The sequence below is a fragment of the Orcinus orca genome, chromosome 16, assembly GCF_937001465.1.
Source record: "Orcinus orca chromosome 16, mOrcOrc1.1, whole genome shotgun sequence".
Lineage (NCBI taxonomy): Eukaryota > Metazoa > Chordata > Mammalia > Artiodactyla > Delphinidae > Orcinus > Orcinus orca.
The window spans coordinates 13,051,779-13,063,947 of record NC_064574.1 but is presented as its reverse complement, the minus strand read 5'-3'; the positions used below and the strand labels follow the sequence as shown (position 1 = coordinate 13,063,947).

General features: G+C 47.6%; 1 protein-coding gene across 2 annotated transcripts in view; it reads left to right on the top strand.

Moving 5' to 3' along the window:
- Positions 1 to 6,277: 6,277 nt before the first annotated feature.
- CSE1L (chromosome segregation 1 like) overlaps positions 6,278 to 12,169 on the top strand; it is a 41,620-nt gene continuing 35,728 nt past the window's right edge. The window contains exon 1 of one of the 2 annotated variants that reach the window (XM_004282883.3): positions 6,278 to 6,434. In XM_004282883.3, the coding sequence (XP_004282931.1) occupies positions 6,299 to 6,434 (136 nt within the window). In that variant the 5' untranslated portion in view covers positions 6,278 to 6,298. Of the gene's footprint in view, positions 6,435 to 6,843; positions 6,998 to 12,169 lie in introns of those variants that run through there. The other variant, XM_033411146.2, reaches the window with a different exon arrangement.

The following is a 12,169-nucleotide window of genomic DNA, read 5'->3' as shown; positions in this document are numbered from 1 at the left end:
ATCCTCACAGCCACTCCATAAGGACATAAGATAGCTACCATCATCACACCCCCTTTTTTTTTTTTTTTGGCTATGCAGCTTGTGGGATCTTAGTTCCCCAACCAGGGATCAAACCACTGGGCCGCCAGGGAATTCCCATTACACCCCATTTTTTAACATGGGGCTCAGAGAGTTCAAGGAACTTGCCTAAGGCCACACAGCTAGATTTGACGCCCTGCAGTCTGGCTCTAGAGCCTGCCTCTTAACCACTGCTGCACACCACTTATCAGTGCTTGTGAGAGCCGTCACCTCCTGTCCGCATGCCTCTCCTCCACTACACCTTTTTTTGGGGAGGTGGCGGGGGGCCATGTGGCTTGCGGGATCCTAGTTCCCTGACCAGAGATCAAACCCCGGGCCCTTGGCAGTGAAAGCTCAGAGTCCTATCTACTGGACTCCCAGGGAATTCCCTCCACTGCATCATTGATGCTCCCTTCAGTCCCTCCCTAAGGAGGGATCTCACACAAGGGAAGGGCTATTTAATGTGCTGGAGAGCAGACGGATGGACGTATTGATAGATCATTGTGGCACTGGCTCCAGAGGGCAGAGAGCACAGCCCACTACTGACATCTGCTGGCTGTGGGGCAGAAATACAACCGTGGGCTCATGCAGTTAAGTCTACATATTTCAAAGTTATATGTCAAGCTATAAGCTTTCGAATAAAACAGACCCTAACCTCCTTCCTTGATAAATACCTTTGTAATACCTGCAAGTCCAGGTTCAAAAGTTGAATTCTCAGGCTCCCCAGAGTTCCCCATGCCAGAACAGAGCAGTGGGGGGAGAATTGGCCTTTGTCCTGCACCCTTTCTCCTCCCGCCTCAAGCCTCAACTTGCACCACAGGGCTTTGAATGTGTGTGTGGATATCCAGCTCTGTCCAAACCCGCTGCAGGGGCTTCCCTGGTGGCACAGTGGTTAAGAATCCTCCTGCCAGTGCAGGGGACACAGGTTCGAGCCCTGGTCTGGGAAGATCCTACATGCCGCGGAGCAGCTAGGCCCGTGCGCCTAGAGCCCGTGCTCCGCAAGGAGGAGTAGCCCCCGCTCGCCGCAACTAGAGAAAGCCCGTGTGCAGTAACGAAGACCCAACGCAACCAAAAATAAATTTATTTTTTTAAAAAAACAGCTGCGAACACGCTGCCTCCCAGTCACACTTCCAGCTTAGAGGCGCTCACGCCAGCTGTGTATTTGCTCTCAGAAGTAACCCAGACAAGAGATTTCCAGAGACCCTGGAAGAGAGCTCAGGGCCTGAGGGTGGGGACTTCCCGGGTCCTGCACGACTGGAATGTGGTCTGAAAGGGGGTGGCACAGGTTCGGGTGAGCACGGAAGGGAACCCACTTGGCCTGTGGACCCCTGGCCTGTGGGCAGGGAGTGGCTGGAGGAGGGCCAGCGTGGAGTCCTCTAAGGCACAGTGGCCAAGGTCCAAAGGCTTGCCCAGCTCTAAAGTAGCACACCTGGGAAAACCAATGGGAGGGCGTCAAGAATACACTCCCACCGGTCACAACAAATGGTCATAACAGCTAACACTGTTGGGCGCTGTTTCCCCGGTGCCCTTTTGTGGGCTTCATATATATTGGCTCTTTGATCCTCACTACCACCCTGAGGCAAAATAATATTATTACCCGGATTTTAGAGATTAGGCAACCAAGTTATAAGTAACTTGCCCAGTGTCACACAGATGGCATTGGGGTCTTAACCTCAGTAGTCTGGCTCAAATCCATGTACTTAACTAGCATGATACAAAAGGATGAAAGAATTCTGGCAATAAAGGGATGCTGAAAGATATGTCAGTTGTATCTCAAGGACTTCCCTGGTGGCGCAGTGGTTAAGAATCCGCCTGCTAATGCAGGGGACACGGGTTTGAGCCCTGGTCCAGGAAGACCCGCATGCCACGGAGCAACTAAGCCCGTGCGCCACAACTACTGAGCTGGTGCTCTAGAGCCCGCGAGCCGCAACTACTGAGCCCACATGCCTAGAGCCTGTGCTCCGCAACAAGAGAAGCCACCTCAATGAGAAGCCTGCGCACCGCAACGAAGAGTAGCCCCCGCTCGCCGCAACTAGAGAAAGCCCGCGCGCAGCAACGAAGACCCAACACAGCCAAAAATAAATGAATGAATACATTTATTTTAAAAAATTATATCTCAATAAAATGGGGAGGGGAAGAGCCAGGAAATTGTTAACAGAAAGAAAGTAGGTCCAACCGTACTGATACCAGACAAGAATTGGAAGAGGAAAGCTTTGAAAGGGCCAAAGAGGAATATTTCACATTATCAAATGGTAGGCTTCATCAGGAAGAAAGGGCAGGAACCCTTTATCCACCTAACAGCTTCAAACTATAAATCAAAAGCTGACTGAAGTACCCTTTACCAATGACAAAGCCAGAACCACGATGGGAGACTCACACGCCTCTCAGAGAACATCAGATAAAGAACATTTAAAAAATAATAACATAAAGGGCTTAAATATTCAATATATTATCTACAGCTAATGTCCTGATTAGTGAAAGACCAAAAGCTGTTTGTACCATGTGAATTTTCTACCATGTGCACAAGAAAGAAAGGTGCCTCCGTTTAAAAAAAGGTAAGAAACAGCAATCTGACACGTCTCAATTTTAGCTGTCAACACTTTTCTGCATCTCAGCTGGGCTTTAAAAGTGAGATAGAACCAAAAGAAGACTTCTTCTTTCCAAGCACAGCCAGATGTATCCATGGCCTTCTGAATCCAAATAAAATGTAAGAGTATCTTCCTTTTTTCAGAAAATCTTTCCATACAGTATATGCATTGTTTTATCAGGGTTTGGAAAGAAAGAAAACTACATGCATACTCAGTTCCAGCTCCTGAAAATGGCTGAATTATTTTCCTTGGTTTCCAGCACAGCAGCAGTTGTGGGAAACCTAAGAGTGTGTGTACGTGGCAGGAGGGAGGATGGGGATCCCCAGGGAATTTTCATGGATCCCCCACGCCCCACAGAGGATGGAGAGAGAGGACCCACAAGCCTTTCTGTGGCCCTCACCCCTGTAGTTCTTGAGGCTGCTACGGGTGAGGGGAGAGCGCCCCGCTGGAGCCACGTCCACAGACATGATAACCTGGGCACATCTTGAGGGCTTCCTACAGAAACGGGCAGTGATGCTAGGCAGACACAAGATGCCAGCCAGCTTCCTTCCTGATTGGCTCTCGGAGATGAAAAACTGTTAAGTCATCAGGGTTGCTCTCCCCAGGACTAGAGGAAGATGTCCAGGAAAGCAGACTAGTATGATCAAGATGATTGCTTATACTGTTGCTGCGATGATGAAAATATATCTTTTCCACCAGTGTCCTAATAATGTACACCTTTCTTAATGGACTTCACCTATTTATATAGGGCATTTAATTCAACACTCAACAAATATTTATTGAACAGCTACGCTGTGCTAGGTGCTGGGAGTATAGCTGTAAATAAGAGAAAGTCCTTGTTTTAATAGCGTCCTTAGGCAGGTGTGGGAGGGACAATTGAAAAAGACAATTGGGGACTTCCCGGCAGTCCAGTGGTTAAGACTCCGGCCTCTTAACGCAAGGGCCACAGGTTCGGTCCCTGGTTGGGGAACTAAGATCCCGCATGCTTCACAGCGCGGCCAAAAAAAAAAAAAAAAAAAAAAAAAGGAGACAATTGCAGGGAGTGATAAATGCTGTGAAGAAGATGATATAATGGAGGTAGGGCTTGTCAGATAAAATACAGGACACTTGATTCAATGTGAATTTCAGATAAACACTATGATTTTTTTAGTGTAACTACGTCCCATGCAATATTTATACTAAAAAATCATGCATTGCTTTTCTGAAATTCACATTGCACCAGGTGTCCTGTATTTCGTTTGCTAAATCTGGCAACCCTAAATGTCTTGTTATTGGGTGGTGAGGAGTGGGTAATTTCATTTGGAAAAGAGTGGAAGGCCTCTTTGAGGAGGTGACATTTGAGCTGGAATCTGAAGGTGCAGAAAAGCCAGTCTTTCAAGGATCTAGAAGAGCCTTCCAGACAAAGAGGGAAGAGCATGTAGGAATGAGGTAGGAATAAGCTTGGAGCTTGGAAGAACAGAAAGGAAGGTAGGGTGGCTGAGCTGAGTGAGGGTGGAGGGAAGCAGAAAGGAAGGTGATGAGTCAAACGGGTTGGCAGGAGTCAGATCTTGTGGGGTTTGTGGACTATGATGAGAGAGGTTGAGTAACTTTACCAAAAACTTATAACTACAACCCTTCTACTCAAACAGAGCAACTTTTTACATTTTATACATAGGAGTTGCTTTTACATGTCTGTAGCCAGGGTGCAGTCAAAGATAAACACAGCCAGACATTGTTAAAGTGGTAAAAACAGATTTTGTTCTGTAATTACTGGTGGGGAAAGAGCTGAGCTCATTCTGGACTTGTGCGGAGGTGATTGGATGTTTTAAAAGGAGAATGAGGGAGTAAGGAAAGAACAGGGGCTCAAGTGAAAAGTTAGAGAGTTGGTCAGTGTAAATGTGATGAGGCCAGCAGTGTCTGCTAGCTGGGAATTACCAAAGTTAGGCTTCTAGCCTCCCACAGAGACTGGGAGACAGAGACCCTACCTTCCTGATGATTACATTTCAAAGGAAGGGCTTTCAGGTCCTTAAGAAAGACATTGCTGAAGTGTAGGAGATACGTATACCTCTCAAAAGGACAGAGGAAGGAGTTCACAATTGTAAGCCCTTTTCAGTAAATGCTTTAAGAAAGGGAGGTTGGAGCCCATCCTCAGATCTTGGTTAGAAAAAAACAGTAAATTCTCCTGGTGGCACTGAGTTTTCTCAGGCAGTCGTGAGGGGGTGGGGACACTGGGGTCACCCTAGGGACACAGCCTTGTGTTGCTAGAAGCCATGTTCGAGATTGGTCAGCGCTTAGTGTAGAAGTTTGGACGGAGTCACCACGGGCTGAGAGCTCTGCTGTCCTCAGTGCCTATATCCTTTTGTTCCTATATTTGTTTCCTCGAATGATGACCAAATAGCATGACATTCAGTCCCAGAAGTAGCAAGCTAGCAATTCCAAGGGATGGGCTCTGAGGGGAGACAGCTGAGCCTGTTGAGGCAGGCAGAGGAGGTGGCCAAAACTGAGGGTTGGGATTTCCATAAGTCACCATTGGTTCCTCTTTCCCACACTCAGTGTGACATAAGATCCTATGGGCTCTACCTCTAAAATATATCCTGAAGCTGTCCACTTCTCTCCACGTGCACTGCTATTCACCCTAGTCCAGGCCTAACGTCTCTTTCCTGGATGCCTCCAGCAGCTTCCTCACTGGTCTCCCTGCTTCAAGGTCTTTCCCCCATACCGTCCAAGCAGCAACTGGTGGACCTTTTAAAATATAAATTTGGTGGTCATCTTGTAATGGGTGCACTTAAGACATAACACTGGCTTAAGAGGCCTGCATCATCTGGCCCCTGCCGACCTAAGTTCATCTCCTGCCATGCTCCACTTTATTTTTTAAGCCCCAGCCTAGCCCAGTCCTGCCTCAGAGCCATTGCTATTAGCATCCCCTCCTCCTGGAACGGTCTGCAGGCTGATCCACAGCTGTCTCCTTGTTGAAGTTCAAGTCAATTGTCACTTGTTTAGGGGTCTCCTCTGGCCATCCCATTGACATTCTACGTCACTGCTGCCACATCATTCTGTTTTTAAATCCTATGAGAAGACTCATAGCACTTATCAAATTTGAAATTATCTTGTTTATTCCGTTCCTCCCTCTAAAACATAAGCTCCATGAGGGGCAGGCAGTTCTCTTCGATTGGAGACGCTTTGGACATGACTTTGGGCAGTTCGTTCAACAGTTATATAAGACCTACTAGGTGCCTCACATCAAAATAGGCCACAATGCAGCGGCCACTCGCCAAATCTGTGCTCGTCTCAGAATCGGCATTGTGATGTCCGATGGAGCGTTCAAAGCCAAAGGGCAGGGCTTCCCTGGTGGCGCAGTGGTTGAGAGTCCGCCTGCTGATGCAGGGGACACGGGTTCGTACCCCGGTCCGGGAGGATCCCACATGCCGCGGAGCGGCTGGGCCCGTGAGCCATGGCCGCTGAGCCTGCGTGTCCGGCGCCTGTGCTCCGCAGCGGGGGAGGCCACAGCAGTGAGAAGCCTGCGTACCGCAAAAAAAAAAAAAAAAAAAAAAAAAGCCAAAGGGCATTGTCGCTTGTGACGTCAGCACACACAGAGCGGGGCCGCGATTGGCGAGTCCAGCCGAGGTGGAGCCGAGCGCCCTCGGCCCCGCCCCTTGCCTCGGCCCCGCTCACGCATGCGCCCCGACCACAGCCTCGCCGCCGCGCCATTTTGCCGGGGTTTGAATGTGCGGTGGAGCGGCAGCAGGGGTGGGTATTGCCGGCTACGGTCTGCGGCCGAGATTCCCTTCTCCGTACCCGTACCCCCACAAGGTAAGGCGCGGGCGTGCACGGCCTGGCACAGTGGCCTCTTGGGACCCGGCTGCGGGAGGGATGAGGCGCTCCCGGCACTTCCGAACGCTGGGAAGCAAGGACCGCACCTTTGGGCGAGAGCGGATTATGGGCCCGTGTCCCGGGCAGCGCCCTCGGGGAGGGTCTTCGCCTGCGGGTCTCGTCTCCTCTCGGCACCCCAGGTCTGAGGCCCAGGCCCGGCGGCCCCCGAGCCTGCGAGGGGCGAGGGCTGCCCAGGCGCGGCCTAACCAGAGCGGCCCAAGCGCCCGCCCCTTCCCCTCCAGCACCGCGCTGATTGGCCGCGCCGCTCGGGAAGGCCGCCTCTCATTGGTGGCGCCCGCGCGTCCGTTCTCGGCGCTCCGGGCCACCCGCAACGCGAGCGGAGTGCGGCAGCCAGGCCTGTCCGGCGGCTGAGCGGGCTTGCGGGCAGCCGCCCCGACCGCTTCTTCCCCTGGCCTCACTTTCTCATTAAGGAGGCGGTGGAGCGGCACCTCCCAGTGCTTCAGCCTCCGCGACTGTAACACGGGCTTCGTGGTCTCACTTTGGTGAGTTGCTCGTGAAGATTAGCTTGTAGTCCGTGCACTGGGGAGTCCACGCACCTGCGCGGTAACACGGGGTCCGCCTCTTGGGGGAGACGCTATGGCGTGGTATACCGTTCGGAGCGTGGAATTCAGCGTTGGAATGAGAAGGCCTGAGCCCATTCCAGATTTAGCCTCTCCCTAGGGGTGTAGCTTAGGGCTGGTCTCTTCATCTCTCCGGCCTCCACTTCCTTATCTGCACAGTGGGGTTGAAAACATCTACTTCGTTAAGTGGCTGAGGATCCACAGAGTTACTACCGTGGTTTACAGAGTCCCGTCGGTGGTGACCATTGTCCGCCTCTCCCATCTGTCTCTTCTCCTTAGCCACTGTAGCCATACTGCTGACCTTTCTTTTTAAATGTTCCGAGCTCATGTCCTCCATAAAGCGTTTGGACGCGCCATTCCTCTGCTTGGAAATTACCAGCATCAGGTCTTTGCTGGTTCCTGTCTTTCGAGTTTCACTCGCCTTACGCCTTTTTTGGCCAACCTCTTAAAAGATCTCTTTCCTTCAACTCTCCATCACATCACCCGAGGTTTAGTTACTTCACAGCTTTTATCATCTAGAATCACGTGTAGTTTGTTTATTGTCTTCCTCAACTGCTAGGATGTAAAAAAGCAAGGACCTCGCCTGTCTCATTACTGCTGTACGCAGATGGCTGTTGCTTGCCACGTGTTAGATGTGCAAGTATTATTCCTTGGAATAATAATGCACAGAAAGGGGATTTTTACTCTTAGATCCTAACAGTGCTCTTTTTCTCCTCCACTTGGGCCCCCATAGTCAAATTTTGGGCCCTTTTTTGTGTGTCTCCATATTTTTGCATAATTCTTGGGACTTGATCTACCCAGCCTCTTCCCTCTTAAGACCCTTTATCTTTCATTTCTTTACATCAGTGCAAGAGAGTTCTCTCTCCCCTTCTGTTTACTTTGATTTTTGCTGGTTGGAGACTGGGATAGAGGGAAACCATTTCCTATATAGTATTAGATGGGTTTGGGGGCAGTGTTCTACCTTTGGTATTAATTTGTTCCTTTATTCATTTAATAACTTGATTGAGCATCCACTTAATCTCTGTGAATACAGTGAAGAAACAAAAATGGACAAAGTCCCTTCCCTTGGGAAGCTTATATTCTAGTGGGGGAAAGAAACAAGAATACACATAAATGACCTAGATAATTTCAGATAGTGACAGATGAAGGCGACTTCTCTGAGGAGGTGGCATTTGAGCTGAGACCAGGAAAGATGAGGGAACAGAATATTCCAGGCAGAGAGAATAGAAAGTACAAAGGGCTCGGGACAGGAACAAGCCTGGAATATTTGAAGAAAATCCAACTTGCACAGAGTAGTATATGAAGGGAGAGGTATCCAGGGGCCAGATCACATAGGGCTTTGCAGACAATGTAAAAAGTTTGGATTTGCATCTCATTGGTATGTTCTTGTGATTAGAAAGCAGAGGGTGGGGCTTCCCTGGTGGCACAGTGGTTAAGAATCTGCCTGCCAATGCAGGGGACGTGGGTTCGAGCCCTGGTCCGGGAAGATCCCACATGCCCACTAAGCCCGTGAGCCAAAACTACTGAGCCTGTGCTCTAGAGCCGCGAGAGCCACAACTACTGAGCCCACGTGCCACAGCTACTGAAGCCCGCACGCCTAGAGCCCGTGCTCCGCAACGGGAGAAGCCACTGCAGTGAGAAGCCCGCGCACCGCAACGAAGAGTAGCCTCTGCTCTCTGCAACTAGAGAAAGCCCGCATGCAACAACAAAGACCAACGTGGCCGAAAATAAATAAATTTTTTTTTTTTTTTTTTAAAAAGCAGAGGGTGGATTGAGGTGTTGGGGTATGTTCTTGATGTGTGTGTGCACCAGATAGTTTTCATTTATTGGATCTCTTTCCCTTTCCCCAAATGTAGGGCTTCAGGAATGGTTCTCTAATGTGGAGGAAATATCTAAGGAAAAGGCACACATCTTGGATCAACTTATGTCACAGATGTCTGTGAGATGGCCTTGGAAAGCAAAGCTTTTATTCCAAAAATCTTCACCTGTAATTGAGGGCCAGTGAGAAGAGGCTAGACTTAGGCCCAGCCATTCTTTCAATAAGAAGAACTTGGGATTTAGATAAGTCTGTCATAATTGATTTATTGTGGTACATATTTTTTATTTTTTGTGTATTGGTAGGGATTTCCAAAAATAGCTCAGTGGAGAAGTAAAGTATCACGCCTTATTCAAAAGCAAAAGAGTGAATTTTTTCACTTCTAGTTTGAGTCTTTAAAGTCAGTAACACTTTTTACATTTATATATTGCTAACATTTCCAAGTGTCAAAGCCCCTTCACCTGTGGCAAATAAGATAATTTAATTAGACCTTGATCTTGCTGATATATTGTGAAAACCTGTGGAGTATTCTCTAAAATTACCTGATTGGTCATACTTTCCCAAATCAAGGCTAAGCTTATAAATTGGGTGTATAGGCATTGTCACTGAGGAGATAGAAAAAGGATTTGTTGACATTTAGTCCCTTAACTAACATTAAAAATATAGGACTTACGTAGTATTTTAACTTTCAGGGTTGTAGCATGCATATTTATATCCTCCCCCCCAACGCCTCACAGTTTTTCCCCCTACACACTTTTTTTTTTTTTTAATTTAAACATAGTCCCACCCTAGCACTTCAACTTTGTTGTTTTCTGGGGTCACTCTGTCATGTGCTCTTAGAATCAGTTGTCTCCAGTTCTTCCTGTTTGTCACAGTCAATTGACCAAAATAAATGTGAAGAATGATAGTGCTTTTTTTAAAATTTATTTATTTATTATTTATGGCTGTGTTGGGTCTTCGTTTCTGTGCAAGGGCTGTCTCCAGTTGCGGCAAGCGGGGGCCACTCTTCATCGCGGTGTGCGGGCCTCTCACTATCACGGCCTCTCTTGTTGCGGAGCACAGGCTCCAGACGTGCACGCTCAGTAATTGTGGCTCAAGGGCCCAGTTGCTCTGCGGCATGTGGGATCTTCCCAGACCAGGGCTCGAACCCATGTCCCTGCATTGGCAGGCAGATTCTCAACCACTGCGCCACCAGGGAAGCCCCAATAGTGCTTTTCGATGGGGAAAAAAAAATCAGTAAAGGGTATGTAGCCTTTGAAAATCATACAACAAATATGTAGTAGGTACCCATCACTGTTTTAAGGGTCTAGGGAGATTGCAGTGAACAAAACACAAAGTCCCTGCTCACATGGAGCTTACAGTCTAATGGAGGGAAAAGCATAGTAAACAAGAAAGCAATTCATATGCCTGATAAAATTGACTTGGAAAAACAGAGTAAGAGAATGGAGAGTGGCTGAGGTGGGTGCTCTTTTAGATATGATGGTCCAGGACAGCGCCTCTAAAAAGAGATGACATTTGCAAAGAGACCTGAATGAAGTGGGCAGTGAGCCACAAAGCTCTCCAGGGGCAGAGATATCCAGGCAGACGGGACAGTAAGCGCAAGCCTCCGAAACAAAAGTGCTAGCACTGGCAGATATGAACAGTAATACAGGACAGATTTCAAATGCACATCTTTCTTCAAGCATTTTTGAACGAACAGAAACTAATTATGGCAGTAAGTTGGTCACTGTTTATCTGACAGGTGTAACTGAGTTACTACATTATGTCGGGCCTGCTAGTAACTGATCCGCAGAGAATAGTCTCCAATCCAAACTGGATCCATGTTTTAGCTGGTTCGCTGACATATTGTCTTAGCCATTAGTTCATGCAACAAATGCTTAATGAATGTCTGCTGTGTGCCAGGCAGTGTTGAAGGTCCTGGGTATACGGAGAGGAAGACCTACAAAGTCCCTGCCCTAAGGAGCTTACAAATGAGATAACAAGTCAAAGATCTCTCAGATGAGGATAAATGCTATTAACAGTACAATAGGGATGAGGTAGATGATAGTCACGGAAGGCTCTTTTGAGGATTTGACAGTGGGCTGACAGCTGAATGATACCTGATATCAAATTAGAAGGAAGGACGTTATCACAGGCAGAGAGAACTGTCTTTGTCTGGTTTGAGGAACATAAAGAAGGCTTTGGGGGCTGGAACATAGGGGCAAGAAGAAGGTAGGAGACAAGGTTGACAGGTGCCAGATTGCATGGGACTCTGTCATGAAGAAAGTAAAATGCAGATTTATTGAGGAGTGTCTTTAAAAACTGAACAAAATAGATCCAGTTAACATCTATAATCCCCTCAACACACACACAGTTTAACATGTTGCCTTGCATAAATCCCAAAAGGTAGAATAATTTGCATGTGGCAAAGTAAGTTTTTTTTAGCTCATATATACTGATGTAAATGGTTTTGTTTGGCACAGCAAACTTTCATGATTTCATAACAGATTCAGCATTGCAACACAAAGAATGGGAAATGAATTGATTAAATCACTGCTTTCCAACATGTGTTCCATAATAAAGTGGTTCGGTGGGCAAGTGATGGGAGGAACTCGATTAAAGAACGTTAAATGGATAACTTACTCTTTGAGTTCCTGAAGGCTTTGAAGTGAATCTCCAAAAGAGGGGGAATATGATGCGTAGCATTTTCCAAACTTTTGGTATAAAAACCAGAAAGAGTAGCCTCTTGATAAATTATGTGTGTGGTTAAGCAGGGCTTGGTATTCGTGCCCATAGAGTGGTTTGCCCTGGGTCAAAGGAGGTGAATATATAGGTGGGGGAATCTACTAAATCAGTCAGCATATTGGCTTCCCTTATGATAAAAACGACTGTACTGAGGAGAATACAAAGTTTCAAACAGATCAGTCTCCTTAGCAGGTTGTGGTTTCTGGCTGTGGAGGAGTACTCCGCACAAGCACAGCATTAGCTATAGCCCTTATAAAATCTTCCTAGCTTTTTTTTTTTTTTTTTTTTAGTGACAAGACGAAGTGTTATGGCTTTTTTTGTTTGGATCAGTCTTGTTCAAAATCTCAGTCATCTTTGACTTCTTCCTCTCCCTTCTTCTAATCTGGCTGTCTTTTCACGTCATCCTTTCTATCGCTGTCGCTGGTGCTTCCGCTCTAGTTCAGCCCTCTGTCGTTATTTCCACTTGAGAGGCAGCGCCTTGGGTAGTAGGAATAGGGTAGATCTATAGGGTCAGACTGATTTGAATCTAATCTTTATTAATTGTATGCTTGGGG